The following is a 24,629-nucleotide window of genomic DNA, read 5'->3' as shown; positions in this document are numbered from 1 at the left end:
TGCCAAACACTTCACTGGGGTTTTTATTCCTCAATAGAAACAACAAGCAGACAGACGGCAGCTCCCTAAGTATAACACCGTAAACACAGAACACAGAACACCCCAATAACACACCAAAATAAAACATGCCATGCCTAGCTGCCACGGTAACCAACACCATGGTAACTCCACGGCAACGGACACAATACTTTTGTATATATAGTGTGTGTGTGTCGGTGTCAGGTTAGGGTTACCCAGGGTCATGGTGCAGGTAGCTGGCCTCAATGCTGACCTTTCACCTTTAGGGTGATGTTATTTCTTCAGAGACAGAGTGTCTCTCTGACTTGCTCTGTCATCTCTGTGGTGTCCGTTTCAGGTTAGGGTTGATGTTACCCAGCGTCATGCTGTCTCGCTGGCTGTCTTTGATGTGATAGATTGATGATGATGCCATCTAAACTGGGCTGACGATGACGATGTTCTATATTATTAATGGTGGATGCCCTTTGTTGTAAACTATGCTGTATGTTCAGTGAGTTGACTGTTTGATCCAAACTCCTGAATACAGTGATTGATGTTGTGTGATTTCAATCAAGAGATTTTGAACATATTCAATATCTCAATAAGCAACATAGACTGGCTTCACTTTTACCCCGATTACAGTTAGCTTTACTAATTGCATTTATGTATACATTCAGCTTCTCTGTTGCAGACATGAGTGGTTGAATTATTACAGGTTCAACTTTAACCTAATACCTTGGGCAACAATGGAGTAATCTTTTCCTGGATTGTGAGATCCCCGTATAATCCTGTTTCACCAGACCCAGGGGAGCGGAGTGACTGTGGATGTATCCCAAATTACACCCTATTCCCTTTATAGTGCACTACTTTAGACCAGAGACCTATGGACTTTGACATGAGAGTGGCGCATAGTGAAGACTGAGCTCCATCCGTCTGAAACTCAGATCATTCGGGCACTGAATTATATCATCTCTCCATCTGTCGGTAATGCATGAGGCACACATTGAAATGATTGATGGTCCCTAAAGGCAGGAAATGTTCATGGAAGAATGGGCTGCTGTGGTTCTCTGTGGGTCTGTATGATTGATTGCTTGATAGACTTTAAAACATCTATGTGTGTCAGTTAAGAAAAAATACATATACAGTGCATTCAGAAAGTATTCAGACCCCTTGACCTTTTCCACATTTTGTTACGATACAGCCTTATTCTAAAATTGATTAAATTGTTTTTTTTCCCTCTCATCAATCTACACACAATAGCCCATAATGACGAAGCAAAAAAAGGTTTTTAGATATTTTAGCAAATGTATTAAAAATAAAAAACAGTAATATCACATTTACATAAGTTTTCAGACCCTTTAGTCAATATGTTATTGAAGCACCTTTGGCAGCGATTACAGCCTCGAGCCTTCTTGGGTATGACGCTACAAGCTTGGCACACCTGACGTGACACTTGGCATTCAGGCCAAAGAGTTCAATCTTGGTTTCATCAGACCAGATAATCTTGTTTCTCATGGTCTGAGTCCTTTAGGTGCCTTTTGGCAAACTCCAAGTGGGAAGTCATGTGCCTTTTACTGAGGAGTGGCTTCCATCTGGCCACTCTACCATAAAGGCCTGATTGGTGGAGTGCTGCAGAAATGGTTGTCCTTCTGGAAGGTTCTCCCATCTCCACAGAGGAACTCTAGAGCTCTGTAAGAGTGACCATCGGGTTCTTGGTCACCTCCCTTCACAATGCCTTCAACCTCATGGCTTGGTTTTTGCTCTGACATGCACTGTCAACTGTGGGACCTTATATAGACAGGTGTGTGCCTTTCCAAATCATGTCCAATCAATTGAATGTACCACAGGTGGACTCCAATCAAGTTGTAGAAACATCTCAAGGATGGTCAATGGAAACAGGATGCACCTGAGCTATATTTCGAGTCTCATAGGAAAGGGTCTGATTACTTATGTAAATAAGGCATTTCTGTTTTTATTTTTAATACATTTGCAAAAAATTCTAACAACCTGTTTTCGCTTTGTCATTGTGGGGTATTGTGTGTAGATTGATGAGGATTTTTTTAGTTATTTAATCGATTTTAGAATAAGGCTGTAATGTAACAAAATGCGGAAAAAGGGAAGGGGTCTGAATACTTTCCAAATGCACTGTATATAATCATGTCTGTCTGTGTTTCATAAAAAGGTAGCCTAGCGGTCAAGAGCATTGGGCCAGTAACCGAAAAGTTGCTGGTTCGAATCCCCGAAGCTGACTAGGTGAAAAATCTGTCAACGTGCCCTTGAGCAAGGCACTTAATCCTTCTTGCTCCTGTAAATCACTAAAATGTAATTTTCCTTCGATTCGCAAGAGTGTTTCGGTTGTGTGTTTCAGACTGTGTTTCTGACTGTGTGTTTCAGACTGTGTGTCGAGGTTGTGTGTTTCAGACTGTGTGTTGAGGTTGTGTGTTTCAGACTGTGTTTCAGACTGAGGTTGTGTGTTTCAGACTGTGTGTCGAGGTTGTGTGTTTCAGACTGTGTGTCGAGGTTGTGTGTTTCAGATTGTGTGTCGAGGTTGTGTGTTTCAGACTGTGTGTCGAGGTTGTGTGTTTCAGACTGTGTGTCGAGGTTGTGTGTTTCAGACTGTGTGTCGAGGTTGTGTGTTTCAGACTGTGTGTCGAGGTTGTGTGTTTCAGACTGTGTGTCGAGGTTGTGTGTTTCAGACTGTGTGTCGAGGTTGTGTGTTTCAGACTGTGTGTCGAGGTTGTGTGTTTCAGACTGTGTGTCGAGGTTGTGTGTTTCAGACTGTGTGTCGAGGTTGTGTGTTTCAGACTGTGTGTCGAGGTTGTGTGTTTCAGACTGTATGTCGAGGTTGTGTGTTTCAGACTGTGTGTTGAGGTTGTGTGTTTCAGACTGTGTGTCGAGATTGTGTGTTTCAGACTGTGTGTCGAGGTTGTGTGTTTCAGACTGTGTTTCTGACTGTGTGTTTCAGACTGTGTTTCTGACTGTGTGTTTCAGACTGTGTGTTGAGGTTGTGTGTTTCAGACTGTGTGTCGAGGTTGTGTGTTTCAGACTGTGTGTTGGGTTGTGTGTTTCAGACTGTGTTTCTGACTGTGTGTTTCAGACTGTGTTTCTGACTGTGTGTTTCAGACTGTGTGTCGAGGTTGTGTGTTTCAGACTGTGTGTCGAGGTTGTGTGTTTCAGACTGTGTGTTGGGTTGTGTGTTTCAGACTGTGTTTCTGACTGTGTGTTTCAGACTGTGTGTTGAGGTTGTGTGTTTCAGACTGTGTGTCGAGGTTGTGTGTTTCAGACTGTGTGTCGAGGTTGTGTGTTTCAGACTGTGTGTCGAGGTTGTGTGTTTCAGACTGTGTGTCGAGGTTGTGTGTTTCAGACTGTGTGTCGAGGTTGTGTGTTTCAGACTGTGTGTCGAGGTTGTGTGTTTCAGACTGTGTGTTGAGGTTGTGTGTTTCAGACTGTGTGTCGAGGTTGTGTGTTTCAGACTGTGTGTCGAGGTTGTGTGTTTCAGACTGTGTGTCGAGGTTGTGTGTTTCAGACTGTGTGTCGAGGTTGTGTGTTTCAGACTGTGTGTCGAGGTTGTGTGTTTCAGACTGTGTGTCGAGGTTGTGTGTTTCAGACTGTGTGTCGAGGTTGTGTGTTTCAGACTGTGTGTCGAGGTTGTGTGTTTCAGACTGTGTGTCGAGGTTGTGTGTTTCAGACTGTGTGTCGAGGTTGTGTGTTTCAGACTGTGTGTTGAGGTTGTGTGTTTCAGACTGTGTGTCGAGGTTGTGTGTTTCAGACTGTGTGTCGAGGTTGTGTGTTTCAGACTGTGTGTTGAGGTTGTGTGTTTCAGACTGTGTGTTGAGGTTGTGTGTTTCAGACTGTGTGTCGAGATTGTGTGTTTCAGACTGTGTGTCGAGGTTGTGTGTTTCAGACTGTGTGTCGAGGTTGTGTGTTTCAGACTGTGTGTCGAGGTTGTGTGTTTCAGACTGTGTGTTGAGGTTGTGTGTTTCAGACTGTGTGTCGAGGTTGTGTGTTTCAGACTGTGTGTTGGGTTGTGTGTTTCAGACTGTGTGTTGAGGTTGTGTGTTTCAGACTGTGTGTCGAGATTGTGTGTTTCAGACTGTGTGTCGAGGTTGTGTGTTTCAGACTGTGTGTCGAGGTTGTGTGTTTCAGACTGTGTGTCGAGGTTGTGTGTTTCAGACTGTGTGTCGAGGTTGTGTGTTTCAGACTGTGTGTCGAGGTTGTGTGTTTCAGACTGTGTGTTGGGTTGTGTGTTTCAGACTGTGTTTCTGACTGTGTGTTTCAGACTGTGTGTTGAGGTTGTGTGTTTCAGACTGTGTGTCGAGGTTGTGTGTTTCAGACTGTGTGTCGAGGTTGTGTGTTTCAGACTGTGTGTCGAGGTTGTGTGTTTCAGACTGTGTGTCGAGGTTGTGTGTTTCAGACTGTGTGTCGAGGTTGTGTGTTTCAGACTGTGTGTCGAGGTTGTGTGTTTCAGACTGTGTGTCGAGGTTGTGTGTTTCAGACTGTGTGTTGAGGTTGTGTGTTTCAGACTGTGTGTTGAGGTTGTGTGTTTCAGACTGTGTGTCGAGGTTGTGTGTTTCAGACTGTGTGTCGAGGTTGTGTGTTTCAGACTGTGTGTTGAGGTTGTGTGTTTCAGACTGTGTGTCGAGGTTGTGTGTTTCAGACTGTGTGTCGAGGTTGTGTGTTTCAGACTGTGTGTCGAGGTTGTGTGTTTCAGACTGTGTCGAGGTTGTGTGTTTCAGACTGTGTGTCGAGGTTGTGTGTTTCAGACTGTGTGTCGAGGTTGTGTGTTTCAGACTGTGTGTTGAGGTTGTGTGTTTCAGACTGTGTGTCGAGGTTGTGTGTTTCAGACTGTGTGTCGAGGTTGTGTGTTTCAGACTGTGTGTCGAGGTTGTGTGTTTCAGACTGTGTGTCGAGGTTGTGTGTTTCAGACTGTGTGTCGAGGTTGTGTGTTTCAGACTGTGTGTCGAGGTTGTGTGTTTCAGACTGTGTGTCGAGGTTGTGTGTTTCAGACTGTATGTCGAGGTTGTGTGTTTCAGACTGTGTGTCGAGGTTGTGTGTTTCAGACTGTGTGTTGAGGTTGTGTGTTTCAGACTGTGTGTCGAGGTTGTGTGTTTCAGACTGTGTGTCGAGGTTGTGTGTTTGGCTGGCAGTGTCCTTTGTTTCTTTAGAGTTAGTGTTTTGTGATTTATTTCACAGTGAAACACTGATTGAACACACACATAATGCAAAGCTAACCCTATCCTTATGGTAGCGACAACAGTGTTGGGTTCACTGGACTGTTTGGTTATTAGAGCACAAAGCTATACATTTACACTGTATTAGTGAGCAGATTACAGTAAACTGTTGTTTAATACAACCCCATTCCCTAAGTACCAGACATTAATCCATGTGTAGTATAGCGGGTAGAACTATACTTATCTGTAAAACTGTATTATACTGACTGGGAATTTGGAAGAGGCTCAGGGTGCATTAGCCTGTAGGTTATTCCACACCAGGGGACTCTGTCTTCGCTCAGATTTAGCCCTCATCACATCATCTGAAGGAATCAATGGTCAACAAAAGGTTATAATATTCTATTAAACATTGTGATCATTTCTGTTTGAAATGTAATGATTTTCATTTGGACCCCTTGACACTTTATATACAGATGACGTCGGAAGTTTACATACACTTAGGTTGGAGTCATTAAAACTCGTTTTTTTCAACCACTCCACAAATTTCTTGTTAACAAACTATAGTTTTGGCAAGTCGGTTAGGACATCTACTTTGTGCATGACACAAGTAATTTTTCCAACAATTGTTTACAGACAGATTATTTCACTTATAATTCACTGTATCATAATTCCAGTGGGTCATACACTAAGTTGACTGTGCCTTTAAACAGCTTGGAAAATTCCAGAAAATTATGTCATGGCTTTAGAAGCTTCTGAAAGGCTAATTGACATCATTTGAGTCAATTGGAGGTGTACCTGTGGATGTATTTCAAGGCCTACCTTCAAACTCAGTGCCTCTTTGCTTGACATCATGGGAAAATCAAAAGAAATCAGCCAAGACCTCAGAAAAAAAATTGTAGACCTCCACAAGTCTGGTTCATCCTTGAGAGCAATTTCCAAATGCCTGAAGGTACCACGTTCATCTGTACAAACAATAGTACGCAAGTATAAACACCATGGGACCACGCAGCCGTCATACCACTCAGGAAGGAGACACGTTCTGTCTCCTAGAGATGAACGTACTTTGGTGCAAAAAGTGCAAATCAATCCCAGAACAACAGCAAAGGACCTTGTGAAGATGCTGGAGGAAACAGGTACAAAAGTATCTATATCCACAGTAAAACGAGTCCTATATCGACATAACCTGAAAGGCCGCTCAGCACGGAAGAAGCCACTGCTCAAAAACCACCATAAAAAAGCCAGACTATGGTTTGCAACTGCACATGGGGACAAAGATCGTACTTTTTGGAGAAATGTCCTCTGGTCTGATGAAACAAAAATAGAACTGTTTTGCCATAATGACCATTGTTATGTTTGGAGGAAAAAGGGGGAGCTTGCAAGCTGAAGAGCACCATCCCAACCGTGAAGCACGGGGGTGGCAGCATCATGCTGTGGGGGTGCTTTGCTGCAGGAGGGACTGGTGCACTTCACAAAATAGATGGCATCATGAGGAAGGAAAATTGTGGATATATTGAAGCAACATCTCAAGACATCAGTCAGGAAGTTAAAGCTTGGTCGCAAATGGGTCTTCCAAATGGACAATGACCCCAACCATACTTCCAAAGTTGTGGCAAAATGGCTTAAGGACAACAAAGTCAAGGTATTGGAGTGGCCATCACAAAGCCCTGACCTCAATCCTATAGAAAATGTGTGGGCAGAACTGAAAAAGCGTGTGCGAGCAAGGAGGCCTACAAACATGTCTCAGTTACACCAGCTCTGTCAGGAGGAATGGGCCAAAGTTCACCCAATTTATTGTGGGAAGCTTGTGGAAGGCTACCTGAAACATTTGACCCAAGTTAAACAATTTAAAGGCAATGCTACCAAATACTAATTGAGTGTATGTAAACTTCTGACCCACTGGGAATGTGATGAAATAAATAAAAGCTGAAATAAACCATTCTCTCTACTATTATTCTGACATTTCACATTCTTAAAATAAAGTGGTGATCCTAACTGACCTAAGACAGGGAATTTTTACTAGGATTAAATGTCAGAAATTGTGAAAACTGAGTTTAAATGTATTTGGTTAAGGTGTATGTAAACTTCCGACTTCAACTGTATGAATCAGAAGTGTCCTCAATTTTTTTTTACTTTTTAATGTGTACTGATCCCTTTTATCAGGAAGGTCTGCAAATAGATACCCTTGTTTAATCTGTCTTTAATGAAGTGGGATCTGGTCAGGAGTTTCTAATCTGGCCAATGTTGACCCTAGTGTCAACCAGATGAACCCTGTGACCATGGAGTGGGGGGAGGGTCTGGTGTGACTGACAACACAGAGAGTAGAGGTGACCATGTTTGTCCTGTGTGACTCAGTTGGTAGAGCTTGCAATACCAGGGTTGTGGGATTGATTCCGGCTGGGGTCACTCAGGCAGGACTGGCAGTCACTTAGGATAAGTGTCTGCTACACTACATATATTACATGATTTGTTCTGTAACCTGTCTCTCCCTCTCTCTCTCCCTCTCCCTCTCCCTCTCCCTCCCTCCCTCCCTCCCTCCCTCCCTCCCTCCCTCCCTCTCTCTCTCTCTCTCTCTCTCTCTCTCTCTCTCTCTCTCTCTCCCCCTCCCTCTCTCTCTCTCTCCCCGCTCCCTCCCTTCCTCTCTCCCCGCTCCCTCCCTCCCTCTCTTTCTCACAGGTATCCCCTTCCCCAAGAACTTCATCCAGATCTGTAAGAAGATCATCTGCCGTCTGTTCCGGGTGTTTGTCCACGTCTACATCCACCATTTTGACCGTATGATGCTGATGGGAGCTGAGGCCCACGTTAACACCTGCTACAAGCACTTCTACTGCTTCAGCACAGAACTCAACCTCATAGACCGCAAGGAGCTGGAGCCACTGGTGAGTATGAGAGAGATCAAGATTGAGTCAAGACAGAAGGTGCGTCCCAAATGGCCCCCCGTTCCCTATATAGTGTACTACTTTTGACCAGGGCTGGTGAGTAATAGGGGGCTAGGGGCTAGGGGCTAGGGGTTTATTAAAAGTCTCTGGTCACTCTGGGAGTCCTCTATTATAGAGGCTGACTGGACTGGTGTCACCTACAGGTTATTATAGAGGCTGACTGGACTGGTGTCACCTACGGGTTATTATAGAGGCTGACTGGACTGGTGTCACCTACGGGTTATTATAGAGGCTGACTGGACTGGTGTCACCTAAGGGTTATTATAGAGGCTGACTGGACTGGTGTCACCTATGGGTTATTATAGAGGCTGACTGGACTGGTGTCACCTACGGGTTATTATAGAGGCTGACTGGACTGGTGTCACCTACGGGTTATTATAGAGGCTGACTGGACTGGTGTCACCTACGGGTTATTATAGAGGCTGACTGGACTGGTGTCACCTACGGGTTATTATAGAGGCTGACTGGACTGGTGTCACCTACGGGTTATTATAGAGGCTGACTGGACTGGTGTCACCTATGGGTTATTATAGAGGCTGACTGGACTGGTGTCACCTACGGGTTATTATAGAGGCTGACTGGACTGGTGTCACCTACGGGTTATTATAGAGGCTGACTGGACTGGTGTCACCTACGGGTTATTATAGAGGCTGACTGGACTGGTGTCACCTACGGGTTATTATAGAGGCTGACTGGACTGGTGTCACCTATGGGTTAGAAGGAAATGAAGTATCAAAGAAGATTGAGATCAGAGGTCAACACATCCGCCTCCAGGCCACATAATAATAATTTGGGGGATGCTTATATTTGTCCTGTTACACACTTGTACAAAGATGTAATGGAAATGTGTTTTTGCATATCCCAACTCCCCCTGAGACACCTGCAGGGAGTGGTGTCACTCTCCTCATCTAATGGCAAATCCCTTCCATTCATAGATAACCTCTCATCTGACCCCACTCTCCTCATCCATTCATAGATAACCTCTCATCTGACCCCACTCTCCTCATCCATTCATAGATAACCTCTCATCTGACCCCACTCTCCTCATCCATTCATAGATAACCTCTCATCTGACCCCACTCTCCTCATCCATTCATAGATAACCTCTCATCTGACCCCACTCTCCTCATCCGTTCATAGATAACCTCTCATCTGACCCCACTCTCCTCATCCGTTCATAGATAACCTCTCATCTGACCCCACTCTCCTCATCCGTTCATAGATAACCTCTCATCTGACCCCACTCTCCTCATCCGTTCATAGATAACCTCTCATCTGACCCCACTCTCCTCATCCATTCATAGATAACCTCTCATCTGACCCCACTCTCCTCATCCATTCATAGATAACCTCTCATCTGACCCCACTCTCCTCATCCATTCATAGATAACCTCTCATCTGACCCCACTCTCCTCATCCATTCATAGATAACCTCTCATCTGGCCCCACTCTCCTCATCCATTCATAGATAACCTCTCATCTGACCCCACTCTCCTCATCCATTCATAGATAACCTCTCATCTGACCCCACTCTCCTCATCCATTCATAGATAACCTCTCATCTGACCCCACTCTCCTCATCCATTCATAGATAACCTCTCATCTGACCCCACTCTCCTCATCCATTCATAGATAACCTCTCATCTGACCCCACTCTCCTCATCCATTCATAGATAACCTCTCATATGACCCCACTCTCCTCATCCATTCATAGATAACCTCTCATCTGACCCCACTCTCCTCATCCGTTCATAGATAACCTCTCATCTGACCCCACTCTCCTCATCCATTCATAGATAACCTCTCATCTGACCCCACTCTCCTCATCCGTTCATAGATAACCTCTCATCTGACCCCACTCTCCTCATCCATTCATAGATAACCTCTCATCTGACCCCACTCTCCTCATCCATTCATAGATAACCTCTCATCTGACCCCACTCTCCTCATCCATTCATAGATAACCTCTCATCTGACCCCACTCTCCTCATCCATTCATAGATAACCTCTCATCTGACCCCACTCTCCTCATCCATTCATAGATAACCTCTCATCTGACCCCACTCTCCTCATCAATTCATAGATAACCTCTCATCTGACCCCACTCTCCTCATCCATTCATAGATAACCTCTCATCTGACCCCACTCTCCTCATCCACTCATAGATAACCTCTCATCTGACCCCACTGTCCTCATCCATTCATAGATATCCTCTCATCTGACCCAACTCTCCTCATCCAGAGAGAGAGAGAGAGAGAACACAGACCCACAAATAATTAAAAAACAAACCCAATTTTGATAAACTCCCATATCTATTGGGTGAAATACCACAGTGTGCCATCACAGCAGCAATATTTGTGACCTGTTGCCACAAGAAAAGGGCAACCAGTGAAGAACAAACACCATTGTAAATACAACCCATATTTATGTTTATTTATTTTCCCATTTGTACTTTAACTATTTGCACATTGTTACAACACTGTATATAGACATAATATGACATTTGAAATGTCTTTATTCTTTTGGAACTTCTGAGTGTAATGTTTACTGTTAATATTTATTGTTTATTTCACTTTTGTTTACTATCTACTTCACTTGCTTTGGCAATGTTAACATACGTTTCCCATGCCATTAAAGCCCTTAAATTGAATTGAATCGAGAGGGAGAGGGAGGGAGAGAGGGGGAGAGCTACTGTGAAATTATGGCAGCATCAGAGGCTGACTGGATGGATCAGGCTTATTGTTTGTTTAAACCTTGATTAAGTAAAGCAACATTATAATAGATTTTTTTTTAAAATCTTAAAAAAACATTCTAGTTTAGTTGTAGGTTTTCATTTATTTCCATCTACCTGTTTTCCCCTCTTGTCTATTTCCTCTATCAGCACCATACAGCGGAGCAGGGAGATTTAATCAGTCCTCTATCAGCCTCCATACAATGGAGCAGGGAGATTTAATCAGTCCTCTATCAGCCTCCATACAATGGAGCAGGGAGATTTAATCAGTCCTCTATCAGCCTCCATACAATGGAGCAGGGAGATTTAATCAGTCCTCTATCAGCCTCCATACAGTGGAGCAGGGAGATTTAATCAGTCCTCTATCAGCCTCCATACAGTGGAGCAGGGAGATTTAATCAGTCCTCTATCAGCACCATACAATGGAGCAGGGAGATTTAATCAGTCCTCTATCAGCCTCCATACAGTGGAGCAGGGAGATTTAATCAGTCCTCTATCAGCACCATACAATGGAGCAGGGAGATTTAATCAGTCCTCTATCAGCCTCCATACAGTGGAGCAGGGAGATTTAATCAGTCCTCTATCAGCACCATACAGCGGAGCAGGGAGACGGAATCAGTCTGGTTCTGGTCAGCAGTACACACCAGGGACAGACAGTTGTCTTCGGCCAGCTCCTGGTAGTCCTTACTGTGTCTCAGGAGAGAGAGAAGGACTGGAGGAGAGGTGGAGGAGAGGTGGGGGAGAGGTGGAGGAGAGGTGGAGGAGAGGTGGGGGAGAGGTGGAGGAGAGGTGGGGGAGAGGTGGAGGAGAGGTGGGGGAGAGGTGGAGGAGAGGTGGGGGAGAGGTGGTGGAGAGGTGGGGGAGAGGTGGAGGAGAGGTGGAGGAGAGGTGGGGGAGAGGTGGAGGAGAGGTGGAGGAGAGGTGGAGGAGAGGTGGGGGAGAGGTGGAGGAGAGGTGGGGGAGAGGTGGAGGAGAGGTGGGGGAGAGGTGGGGGAGAGGTGGAGGAGAGGTGGAGGAGAGGTGGGGGAGAGGTGGAGGAGAGGTGGAGGAGAGGTGGGGGAGAGGTGGAGGAGAGGTAGAGGAGAGGTGGAGGAGAGGTGGGGGAGAGGTGGAAGAGAGGTGGGGGAGAGGTGGAGGAGAGGTGGAGGAGAGGTGGGGGAGAGGTGGAGGAGAGGTGGGGGAGAGGTAGAGGAGAGGTGGAGGAGAGGTGGGGGAGAGGTGGAGGAGAGGTGGAGGAGAGGGGGAGAGGTGGAGGAGAGGTGGGGGAGAGGGGAGAGGTGGAGGAGTGGTGGGGGAGAGGTGGGGGAGAGGGGGGAGGTGGGGGAGAGATGGAGGAGTGGTGGGGGAGAGGTGGGGGAGAGGTGGAGGAGAGGTGGGGGAGAGGGGAGAGGTGGAGGAGAGGTGGGGGAGAGGTGGAGGAGAGGTGGGGGAGAGGTGGGGGAGAGGTAGAGGAGAGGTGGAGGAGAGGTGGGGGAGAGGTGGAGGAGAGGTGGTGGAGAGGAGGAGGAGAGGTGGGGGAGAGGTGGGGGAGAGATGGAGGAGAGGTGGGGGAGAGGTGGGGGAGAGATGGAGGAGAGGTGGGGGAGAGGTGGGGGAGAGGTGGAGGAGAGGTGGTGGAGAGGAGGAGGTGGGGGAGAGGTGGAGGAGAGGAGGAGGTGGGGGAGAGATGGGGGAGAGGTGGAGGAGAGGTGGAGGAGAGGTGGAGGAGAGGTGGGGGAGAGGTGGGGGAGAGGTGGGGGAGAGGTGGAGGAGAGGTGGGGGAGAGGTGGGGGAGAGGTGGTGGAGAGGAGGAGGTGGGGGAGAGGTGGAGGAGAGGAGGAGGTGGGGGAGAGATGGGGGAGAGGTGGAGGTGGGGGAGAGGTGGAGGAGAGGTGGAGGAGAGGTGGTGGAGAGGAGGAGGTGGGGGAGAGGTGGGGGAGAGGTGGAGGAGAGGTGGGGGAGAGGTGGAGGAGAGATGGAGGAGAGGTGGGGGAGAGGTGGAGGAGAGGTGGAGGAGAGGTGGAGGAGAGATGGGGGAGAGGAGGAGGAGGGGGAGAGGTGGAGGAGAGGAGGAGGTGGGGGAGAGGAGGAGGAGGAGGAGAGGTGGGGGAGAGGAGGAGAGGTGGAGGAGAGGTGGGGGAGAGGTGGAGGAGAGGAGGAGGTGGGGGAGAGGTGGGGGAGAGGTGGAGGAGAGGTGGGGGAGAGGTGGGGGAGCGTATTTGTTCCTGCAGGCCCAGCTCTTGTCTAGTATAGATCTCCTAGGCAACAGAAAAGTAACAAAAACAGTAGCAACAAGGACCAGGACTACTGGGGGTCTTGGTGCTGCCCTGCTACTGGTCGATGGAAGGAAGGCTGGTGCCTAGCAACCTGGCTGTGTGTTCTCTGGGTGTGTTTAGCAGGTTGACCTAATAGACTGACAGCCAGTGTGTATTATCAGACCATCAGCCTGGGTGTGTTTAGCAGGTTGACCTTGTCCTAATAGACTGACAGCCAGTGTGTATTATCAGACCATCAGCCTGGGTGTGTTTAGCAGGTTGACCTTGAGAGTAGTGATGGTCCTCTCACCAAGGTGAAGCTCAGCTCAGTTTGCCAGCCTGTCACTGTGCCAAACTCCTTCTCCGCTGACACAGGAGTTCACACCTGGCTTGACCAAACAGTTGTCATGAAATACTACCTACTGGAGCATAGTTGCAAGTTTTGCTGGAAACAAATTAAGTGAATGTTGAATCCGTTTCATCCTCGCACTCTCTTGTAACTTATTTCTCTCTTCCAGAAAGATATGACGTCTGGGATGTGTCAGTGAGGTGTTGTAGCAGAACCACTGGGGCTGCCGATGAACTCCGAACTCCGAACCCTGCTCTGTTCCGTTGGCATGGCAGGAGGTTACCATGGATATGCTGTGGGAGGGTCCAATGAGCATGCCTCTGAAGCTTGATGACATCATCGCTGTGCGTCTGGTAGCCGGAGAAGAACCTGTTACTTGCAGATACGCCTGCCTGGCTTGATGCACACTGTAGCAGAGACAGGCTCTACTGTAGTTTGTCATGTTAAGGAACTCTCTCTATAACACCACATCACTGAGGAGGAGCTGATTAACTAATGTTTGCATGAGTTGATTATGTTCTATATGAGAGTAGGACTACTAGGACCACTTACTGGCTGATTGACTGGCTGGCTGGCTGACTGGCTGATTGACTGGCTGGCTGCCTGGCTTACTGGCTGGCTGGCTGGCTGACTGGCTGATTGACTGATTGACTGGCTGGCTGACTGGCTGATTGACTGGCTGGCTGGCTGGCTGACTGGCTGATTGACTGGCTGACTGGCTGATTGACTGGCTGGCTGTCAAATCAAAAAGTGTCTGAAATGGCATCCTATTCCTTATGTAGTGCACTACTTTTGACCTGGACTCTGGTCAAAGGCAGTGTACTATACAGTCCATTCGGAAAGTACTCAGACCCCTTGACTTTTTCCACATTTTGTTACGTTACAGCCTTATTCTAAAATGGATTAAATCAATAAAAATCCTCATCAATCTAGACACAATACCCCATAATGACAAAGTGAAAAACAGAAATACCTTATTTACATATGTATTCAGACCCTTTGCTATGAGACTCGAAATTGAGCTCAGATGCATCCTGTTTCCATTGATCATCCTTGAGATGTTTTACAACTTTATTGGAGTCCACCTTTGGTAAATTCAATTGATTGGACAGGATTTGGAAAGGCACACACCTGTCTGTATAAGGTCCCACAGTTGACAGTGCATGTCAGAGCAAAACCAAGCCATGAGGTCGAAGGCATTGTCTGTAGAGCTCCGAGACAGGATTGTGTCGAGGCACAGATCTGGGGAAGGGTACCGAAAAATTTCTGCAGCATTGAAGGTCCCCAAGAACACTGTGGCCACCATCATTCTTAAATGGAAGAAGTTTGGAACCACCAAGACTCTTCCTAGAGCTGGCCTCCCGGCCAAACTGAGCAATTGGGGGAGAAGGGCCTTGGTCAGGGAGGTGACCAAGAACCCGATGGTCACGCTGACAGAGCTCCAGAGTTCCTCTGTGGAGATGGGAGAACCTTCCAGAAGGACAACCATCTCTGCAGCACTCCACCAATCAGGCCTTTATGGTAGAGTGGCCAGATGGAAGCCACTCCTCAGCAAAAGGCACATGACAGCCCACAGTTTGCCAAAAGGCACCTAAAGATTCTCAGACCATGAAAAACAAGATTTTCTGGACTGATGAAACCAAGATTGAACTCTTTGGCCTGAATGCCAAGCGTCACGTCTGGAAGAAACCTTGCACTGAATACGTTTTTTATTTTTTATATATTTTCCAAACATTTCTAAAAACCAGTTTTTGTTTTGTCATTATGGGGTATTGTGTGTAGATTGACGAGGGGGGAAAAAACAATTTAATCTATTTTAGAATAAGGCTGTAACATAACAGAATGTGGAAAAAGTGGAGGGGTCTGAATACTTTCCGAAGGCACCGTATACAGTGAATAGGGTGCTATTTCAGACACAACCATAGGTCTGACCTCTTGTTTCCACTAGGGGGCACTGTACAGTAGGACACTAGGAGTTAAGCTGCGCAGAATGCTGCATGGGAAATACACTGATGTATTGGACATGATGTGGACAAATACAGACTTTTACCTGGTGTTGGTTCTAGTAAATGGCCTCCTATAATAATAACATATTTAGCTTTTGTCTCTGCTTTTCCTGTCCGCTATGAAATTAACAGCTGATCGAATAATATAATATGCCATTTATCAGACGCTTTTATCCAAAGCGACTTACAGTCATGCGTGCATTCATTGTTTTTTTGTTTTGTTTTTTTTTGTCACGGGGATCGAACCCACTACCTTGGCGTTACAAGCGCCGTGCTCTACCAGCTGAGCTACAGAGGACCACGAATCATCACAAGGTGTTATGTATAAATGATCTTTGGTGTGGAGAGACAGACAACTTGTTCAGTCGATTTAATTTATTCCGTCTGTGTTTAGTGAGTTAAACCAAGCGTCATCATGGGTTCAACTAATGACTGTCATGATGTAGCTACCACACATGTGGTTGAATCTGTGTTTGCTTAGTTTATAGGTTAGAACAATGATGCTTTGTTGAATCACTAAGTTTAAATTGATTTCTCATCTGTGTTAATGTCATGATTCAAAAGCAGATGGGCTGAGGTGTTCAATAGAGAGAAGTGAAATACTGTGATTCTACTTCAGGTACTGATTTATCAATGGCAGCACGGATGACCTGACTGGTGTAGTTTCACAGGTCCTTTCAGGTGTTCATCCATCATGATCCCGGTGTTATTACTTCACCATGAGGACTTCTTTCTTCTTTCTGACTCCCGAGTGGCGCAGTGGTCTAAGGCGCTGCATCGCAGTGCTAGCTGTGCCCCTAGAGATCCTGGTTCAGAATCCAGGCTCTGTCGTAGCCGGCCGCGACCGGGAGACCCATGGGGCGGCGCACAATTGGCCCAGCGTCGTCCAGGGTAGGGGAGGGGATGTAGAGCATGGCGTTTGCAACGCCAGGGTTGTGGGTTCCATTCCCACGGGGTGTATAAAAAAATATATATAATAAAAAAAAGTAATGTATGCAACTGTAAGTTGCTCTGGATAAGAGCGTCTGCTAAATGACTAAAATGTAATGTAAATCAACGTGTTGCGCTGGCATCCTTACCCTAGTGAATATGGTATGCTGTATCATCAGTCTGTAACTGACCGTTCAGTTTACAATAACCAAACACGAAGCGTCTGGCCTACAAAGTCACTGATATTGTTAACTGGACACTGACACTTATTTACAATTATTTTTTTTACATTTAGTTTGATTGTTCATGATTCTATTTAAATATTACTACGCCGGAAACAATAAAGTGTATTTTGATTCCTTCCAGAAAACGTTCCTATCTTTTCACAAGGGGGATTTTTAGACAGTGCATGCCTACTGGTGGTGTTTGCGATACAGAATGGGCTCATCTGTTGTTGAGAGAAACACGGCGATTCAATCTCTTATTCTGAGCTCATTAGCTTAGCTTAGTTTACTTATACACTCACTGTGATTAGATGGGCGATAGATAGCAGAGGCTAACATGCTAACCCTCTCTGTGATTAGGTGGGTGATAGATAGCACAGAGGCTAACATGCTAACCCTCTCTGTGATTAGATGGATGATAGATAGCACAGAGGCTAACATGCTAACCCTCTCTGTGATTAGATGGATGATAGATAGCACAGAGGCTAACATGCTAACCCTCTCTGTGATTAGATGGATGATAGATAGCACAGAGGCTAGCATGCTAACCCTCTCTGTGATTAGATGGGCGATAGATAGCACAGAGGCTAACATGCTAACCCTCTCTGTGATTAGATGTATGATAGATAGCACAGAGGCTAACATGCTAACCCTCTCTGTGATTAGGTGGGTGATAAATAGCACAGACGCTAACATGCTAACCCTCTCTGTAGAGGAGTTCTCCATGGATAGCCACTCAGTGCTTTAATCCACCAGTGTTTTTAATTCATCTCAGAGGCTCTCAACGTGGATTAAAGTCAAGGTTGATACTCACTGGAGCTAATAAAGAGAGTTGTTGATCTAATCAATCAAATCGATGTACAACAGTAGGCCTATATAAAGCTGGCCAAGCACTCTCACCTTACCTCTACTGTCCCTCTTACCTCGTGGAGCTAAGTGATTGTCTCTCTCTGGCTGAGTCTGTCTAACCGAAGGAGGTTGTTTAATGCTGGCAGTCAGTGGTACGTGATTGACTTATTCCTCTTGGTCAGGGCGGGACGTAGCTAACGCTGCAACAATCTTCTGCCACTGGAGTCTGTCTTTGGCCACAGCTTGCACCCTTGTCCCCACGAGAGACCCATCTCTCGCAGCTCAGCCTACCAGTCAGTGGTACAGCGAAAAACGTTTCCTCTATGGGTAAGGAGGCAAGCAGCCCGCCGGTGTGTGTTCAGATCATGTCGATGATCTTCCTGGTGTGTTTCGGCCTGTACTGCATCGTGAAGGGCGTGTCCTTCGGCTTCTTCAACTGGTGGTACATCCTGGGAGGATCGTGTATCGTGGCGGCAGCCTTCGCATCATTCAGGGTATATGAGGTGTGTATTATCTCTGCCCAGAGGGAGATCTGCGAGGGACAGCCCTGTGGACCCGGAGACTAGGGACAGCCCTGTAGCAGACAGGAGACCCTGCCAGGAGACCCTGCCAGGAGACAGTGGGGTAACATTGTTGTCTTTGACTGGAGGACAGCCAGAGACAGACGGGACTTCTACTGGACGCTCAACCCAGGAACACTGACCTATTGTGAACTATCTGAATATAGGATTGGATAGAAATAAATGACTCCAATAATACTGACTTGAAATAATCGTCTACTGCTTGATTATTAAACCACCAGGTAGTACGCTTTGCCTTTTTAAAGAAGAAGAAGAAATGTTGCACTCATCTCTTTGTGTCACACAAGTCATACATCACAGATAAGAATTTAACCACAAAACGTTTTATTAATTTTAAGGATACCGTTTTTTTCTAAGTAATGGTTTCCTAAAGACATTTACATCTGATATTACAGAAGGCTGCCATGTATGTTACACTGTTCAGATGTAGGATCTTCATTTGATCACTCTTGTTGTTGGGAATTTTCCTGCAAAGCTGGAAATGCAAACGTGTAGTGTATTCAAGGTTTAAAAGGCTTCTAAAGTTTGTAATTTCCACTTTAAAATGTCAGACTTGATTTTCCCTAACGAAAAATGTATCAACCCCTACAATTTTTTAAATATTAATTATAATCCACATAATAATTCACATTTCCCTGTTGCTGCAGGATAATTTTCCAGCTGTAGCAAACTGGCTCAAATTAAGATCCTACATCTGTACGGTCAACATTTACACTGTTGTTATAGGTCAGCCAGTGACTATCACAGACTGCGTCCCAAACGGTACCCTATTCCCTTTATAGTGCACTACTTTAGACCAGGGTCCACAGGTAGTGCACTACACAGTATAGGGAATAGGGTGGACATTCATCAGAACAGAAGAATCAACAACGACAACGACAACAACACATCTTAACATGACCGTTTTGAAAGTCAGTTTATGATTGTACAAAGTTAGCACATAACTTGGAATACACAATATGCGCAAAATACTAGTCTGTGAATCCCTTGTGGAGGATTGCTTAAACCGTGTAACTTGTATTATTCCTGTATAGTGCAGCGGTAGTGGAATACTTGTACTGTCGTTTTTCTTGGAAGAGCACAAGGCTATCCAGCTTCTTCTGCGGAGCAGTCGATGCCAGCATAGGTGAACTTCTCATACAGGGTTGTGTTGACATACGTCTAGGAAACGACAGGAAGAGAATAGTGTTCTGTGCTTTAATGAACTGTTAGAGAAAGCTTGCAGTGGGCTACTGTCATATACATTTACATTTACGTAATTTAGCAGACGCTCTTATCCAGAGCGACTTACAGGAGCAATTAGGGTTAAGTGCCTTGCTTAAGGGGCACATCGACAGATTTTTCACCTAGTCGGCTCGGGGATTAGAACCAGCGACCTTTCGGTTACTGGCACAACGCTCTTACCCACTGAGCTACCTGCCGCCCATATCCCCGTCCCAACGCTGTTGCTGCTACTACCTACTGTAACTTCAAATTCTCTACTGAATGTCCTGTGAGTTGTTGTGTTTTTTTTTTTTTTTACCAATGACTGTAAATGAATCAGCAAAAAATAAAGTGTTTTGATTTACCTTCCTCTCCTCCAGCATCCTGTTGAGTGACACCAGTATCTGTTGAAACGAGGGTCTCTCGTAAGGCTTCTCTCTCCAGCACTGCCGCATCAAGTCGTACCTGGACACGACCACACAGGAGAGGGGTGTTATACGTATTTATTACATACGGCAAATAACCTTTGAATCTTGATTGGAACTTATTTGAATGTTTTCAAAACTGCATTCTTATCAGTATTTTTCCTCCACGTCTCTATATTCTGTACGTCTCTATATTCTGTACGTCTCTATATTCTGTACGTCTCTATATTCTGTATGTCTCTATATTCTGTATGTCTCTATAGTCTCTATATTCTGTACGTCTCTATATTCTGTATGTCTCTATATTCTGTATGTCTCTATAGTCTCTATATTCTGTATGTCTCTATATTCTGTATGTCTCTATATTCTGTATGTCTCTATATTCTGTATGTCTCTATATTCTGTACGTCTCTATATTCTGTATGTCTCTATATTCTGTATGTCTCTATATTCTGTACGTCTCTATATTCTGTACGTCTCTATATTCTGTATGTCTCTATATTCTGTATGTCTCTATATTCTGTACGTCTCTATATTCTGTATGTCTCTATATTCTGTATGTCTCTATATTCTGTATGTCTCTATATTCTGTATGTCTCTATATTCTGTATGTCTCTATATTCTGTATGTCTCTATATTCTCTATATTCTGTACGTCTCTATATTCTGTATGTCTCTATATTCTGTATGTCTCTATAGTCTCTATATTCTGTATGTCTCTATATTCTGTATGTCTCTATATTCTGTATGTCTCTATATTCTGTATGTCTCTATATTCTGTAGGTCTCTATATTCTGTATGTCTCTATATTCTGTATGTCTCTATATTCTGTATGTCTCTATATTCTGTACGTCTCTATATTCTGTACGTCTCTATATTCTGTATGTCTCTATATTCTGTACGTCTCTATATTCTGTACGTCTCTATATTCTGTATGTCTCTATATTCTGTATGTCTCTATATTCTGTACGTCTCTATATTCTGTGTGTCTCTATATTCTGTATGTCTCTATATTCTGTATGTCTCTATATTCTGTATGTCTCTATATTCTGTACGTCTCTATATTCTGTACGTCTCTATATTCTGTATGTCTCTATATTCTGTATGTCTCTATATTCTGTATGTCTCTATATTCTGTATGTCTCTATATTCTCTATATTCTGTATGTCTCTATATTCTGTATGTCTCTATATTCTGTATGTCTCTATATTCTGTATGTCTCTATATTCTCTATATTCTGTATGTCTCTATATTCTGTATGTCTCTATATTCTGTATGTCTCTATAGTCTCTATATTCTGTATGTCTCTATATTCTGTATGTCTCTATATTCTGTATGTCTCTATATTCTGTATGTCTCTATATTCTGTACGTCTCTATATTCTGTACGTCTCTATATTCTGTATGTCTCTATATTCTGTATGTCTCTATATTCTGTATGTCTCTATATTCTGTACGTCTCTATATTCTGAACGCCTCTATATTCTGTACGTCTCTATATTCTGTATGTCTCTATATTCTGTATGTCTCTATATTCTGTACGTCTCTATATTCTGTATGTCTCTATATTCTGTATGTCTCTATATTCTGTACGTCTCTATATTCTGTACGTCTCTATATTCTGTATGTCTCTATATTCTGTATGCCTCTATATTCTGAACGCCTCTATATTCTGTATGTCTCTATATTCTGTCTCTATATTCTGTATGTCTCTATATTCTGAACGCCTCTATATTCTGTACGTCTCTATATTCTGTATGTCTCTATATTCTGTATGTCTCTATATTCTGTACGTCTCTATATTCTGTATGTCTCTATATTCTGTATGTCTCTATATTCTGTATGTCTCTATATTCTGTATGTCTCTATATTCTCTATATTCTGTATGTCTCTATATTCTGTATGTCTCTATATTCTGTATGTCTCTATATTCTGAACGCCTCTATATTCTCTGATCTCTACCGTCGGTCTTCAGCAGAGGCCTGTCTGTCTGTAGTACTGACACCCTATAGCCCAGCCCCCAGCTGTTTCAGGGTTAGGATCAGACTACCATCTCCAGACTACTTACACCTCATCGTCACAGTTGAGTGGTTTCTCCAGCCGGTAGCTCTGAGGGAGTTTCTCATACAGCGCTGCACAGGTCATCCCACAGTACGGAGTACCTCCTGATACACAGGTCAACACAAAATACACTGTACATGACAAGACGCACGCACAGTAATGCACACACACTGGACTTATCAGGCTGCACTTCAAACCTGGACACAAACCTAATTATCCTTTATACAAACCTAAACTGACGATCTCCCAGAGAAGTACACCATAAGACCATCTAGATAGAGAGAGAGAGAGAGAGAGAGAGAGAGAGAGAGAGAGAGAGAGAGAGAGAGAGAGAGAGAATCAGTGTACACAGTCAGTTTATATACTGTAAATGTATTTGAAAGTTCATTCTGCAGCTGTCACTATCAGTGTTTAGATGACAGTTTAGGTACTTTGGAAACGGAATAAAACGTTGAGGATCAAGTTCGGTATGACACAGACCTGCATCACTATACTGAGAGTGTTGCCGTTTCTAAAAGGACGTATTTGGGTGTTTTTGGAGCCTTTGTTCATGATTTTTCAACACAACAAGGATGAGGAAGTGATTTACTGTTTGGGGTAAGTTTTACAAAAAACAAGTGAAATCACAAAAAAAGGCGTCTGGACCCTTCTATATACATTTACATTTTAGTCATTTAGCAGATGCTCTTATCCAGAGCGACTTACAGTTAGTGAGTGCATACATTATTTTATTTTACATACTGGCCCCCCGTGGGAATTGAACCCACAACCCTGGCGTTGCAAACGCCATGCTCTACCAACTGAGCTACATCCCCCTATAACATGCCATTTCCATCAAAAATAGAGATTTGGTTGTAAAAAAATAAAATAAAATAAAACGTCTCGTTTAAAAGATGCAGTACTCACACATCACTGTTCGTGGTGTAGACACTGTAGTTGAGTGATTCTATGGCCATCCACCTGACAGGTAACCGGCCCTGTGAGTCACACACAGTAAAGATGTCTTTGTCAACAAAGTTTCAGCACCAGGGCTGCAAATAAGAGTGGTGCTAGTGGGCAGCCCTGGTGTGTCCCTCCGTCCAACTGGAAAGGCAGGCTAGGTGACTGCCTTCTGTTTGTGACCACAGCGGCCTGAGAGGATCATACAGTTTCATGGTATAAACGCCCTTGTGATTTTTATGTTGACGTTGAAGTTTGTCAGCTTCGGAGACTCTTACCATGGTCTTCTTCACATAGACCTCCTGCCCTCTGGAGAGACCGAAGTCCGCTATCTTCGCCACTAAGTTCTCTCCCACCAGGATGTTTCTGGCTGCCAGGTCTCTGTGGATGAACTAGAAATCACAAGAGATCTGGTCAGATTATACAACTCACAAGAATAAATCCACTGTGAAGCGTTTATGGGATGTTATATGACTAAAAGCACACTCTCTTGTCTCTGGGGTCTGAAACATAAAAAGGCACGGACCAAGCCTGGTCCCAGATCAGTTTGGGCTGTACCTAGTCTGGACCCAGATCAGCTGTCTTGCCGCGTCAAGGCCAATGCCAACCTGTTTCTGAGCCATGTAGTCTAAGCCACGGGCCAGGTCTGCAGTACTAACCTGTTTCTGAGCCAGGTAGTCTAAGCCACGGGCCAGGTCTGCAGTACTAACCTGTTTCTGAGCCAGGTAGTCCATGCCGCGGGCCACGTCCGCAGCAAAGTGCAGCAGCTGTTGTGAGGTGAGGGTGGAGGCGGTGCTGTTAGCGATAGCGAAGGCCGGGTCAGTCTCCAACACTCTGCTCTTCCTCAGGAAGTCCAACAGGTTACCGTGAGGGGCGAACTCTATGGCCAGGTACAGATAGCCTGGAGACATGGTAGAAAAACCTGGTTAATAATATCATATACCACTTTACTCTATTGCTAGTTAGAGATATCCTGAAGAGAGGTAACAGAGAGAAACCCATCTGATCAACAGGCCAGTAAAACCCATCTGATCAACAGGCCAGTAAAACCCATCTGATCAACAGGCCAGTAAAACCCATCTGATCAACAGGCCAGTAAAACCCATCTGATCAACAGGCCCAGTAAAACCAATCTGATCAACAGGCCAGTAAAACCCATCTGATCAACAGGCCCAGTAAAACCCATCTGATCAACAGGCCAGTAAAACCCATCTGATCAACAGGCCAGTAAAACCCATCTGATCAACAGGCCCAGTAAAACCAATCTGATCAACAGGCCAGTAAAACCCATCTGATCAACAGGCCAGTAAAACCCATCTGATCAACAGGCCCAGTAAAACCCATCTGATCAACAGGCCAGTAAAACTCATCTGATCAACAGGCCCAGTAAAACCCATCTGATCAACAGGCCCAGTAAAACCCATCTGATCAACAGGCCAGTAAAACCCATCTGATCAACAGGCCAGTAAAACCCATCTGATCAACAGGCCAGTAAAACCCATCTGATCAACAGGCCAGTAAAACCCATCTGATCAACAGGCCAGTAAAACCCATCTGATCAACAGGCCCAGTAAAACCCATCTGATCAACAGGCCCAGTAAAACCCATCTGATCAACAGGCCAGTAAAATCCATCTGATCAACAGGCCCAGTAAAACCCATCTGATCAACAGGCCAGTAAAACCCATCTGATCAACAGGCCAGTAAAACCCATCTGATCAACAGCCCAGTAAAACCCATCTGATCAACAGGCCCAGTAAAACCCATCTGATCAACAGGCCAGTAAAACCCATCTGATCAACAGGCCAGTAAAACCCATCTGATCAACAGCCCAGTAAAACCCATCTGATCAACAGCCCAGTAAAACCCATCTGATCAACAGGCCCAGTAAAACCCATCTGATCAACAGGCCAGTAAAACCCATCTGATCAACAGGCCAGTAAAACCCATCTGATCAACAGGCCAGTAAAACCCATCTGATCAACAGGCCCAGTAA

General features: G+C 45.0%; 2 protein-coding genes across 3 annotated transcripts in view; one reads left to right on the top strand and one right to left on the bottom strand.

Annotated features, from left to right (window-relative positions):
• Positions 1-15,590, top strand: part of LOC311135674 (MOB kinase activator 3B-like) — a 52,454-nt gene extending 36,864 nt beyond the window's left edge. The window contains exons 3-5 of one of the 2 annotated variants that reach the window (XR_014613804.1): positions 7,842-8,044; positions 13,588-14,168; positions 15,278-15,590. Coding sequence is in view for 1 of the 2 variants with exons in the window: in XM_084169697.1 (XP_084025823.1) it covers positions 7,842-8,044; positions 13,588-13,617 (233 nt within the window). In the remaining variant the exon portion in view is untranslated. Of the gene's footprint in view, positions 1-7,841; positions 8,045-13,587 lie in introns of both variants that reach the window. The other variant, XM_084169697.1, reaches the window with a different exon arrangement.
• A 3,305-nt stretch (positions 15,591-18,895) lies between these two features.
• The window catches only part of LOC311135792 (intraflagellar transport protein 74 homolog), a 60,202-nt gene continuing 54,468 nt past the window's right edge, over positions 18,896-24,629 (bottom strand). The window contains exons 20-26 of the mRNA XM_084169834.1: positions 23,345-23,535; positions 22,913-23,026; positions 22,602-22,672; positions 21,926-21,966; positions 21,703-21,799; positions 19,577-19,676; positions 18,896-19,169 (exon numbers count right to left, since the gene is read on the bottom strand). Of these exons, the coding sequence (XP_084025960.1) occupies positions 19,095-19,169; positions 19,577-19,676; positions 21,703-21,799; positions 21,926-21,966; positions 22,602-22,672; positions 22,913-23,026; positions 23,345-23,535 (689 nt within the window). The 3' untranslated portion in view covers positions 18,896-19,094. The remainder of the gene's footprint in view (positions 19,170-19,576; positions 19,677-21,702; positions 21,800-21,925; positions 21,967-22,601; positions 22,673-22,912; positions 23,027-23,344; positions 23,536-24,629) is intronic.

The sequence above is a fragment of the Coregonus lavaretus genome (assembly GCF_964263955.1).
Source record: "Coregonus lavaretus genome assembly, chromosome: 10".
Classification (NCBI taxonomy): Eukaryota; Metazoa; Chordata; class Actinopteri; order Salmoniformes; family Salmonidae; genus Coregonus; species Coregonus lavaretus.
The sequence above is the reverse complement of the archived record's forward strand: the minus strand, read 5'-3'. Positions and strand labels throughout refer to the sequence as shown.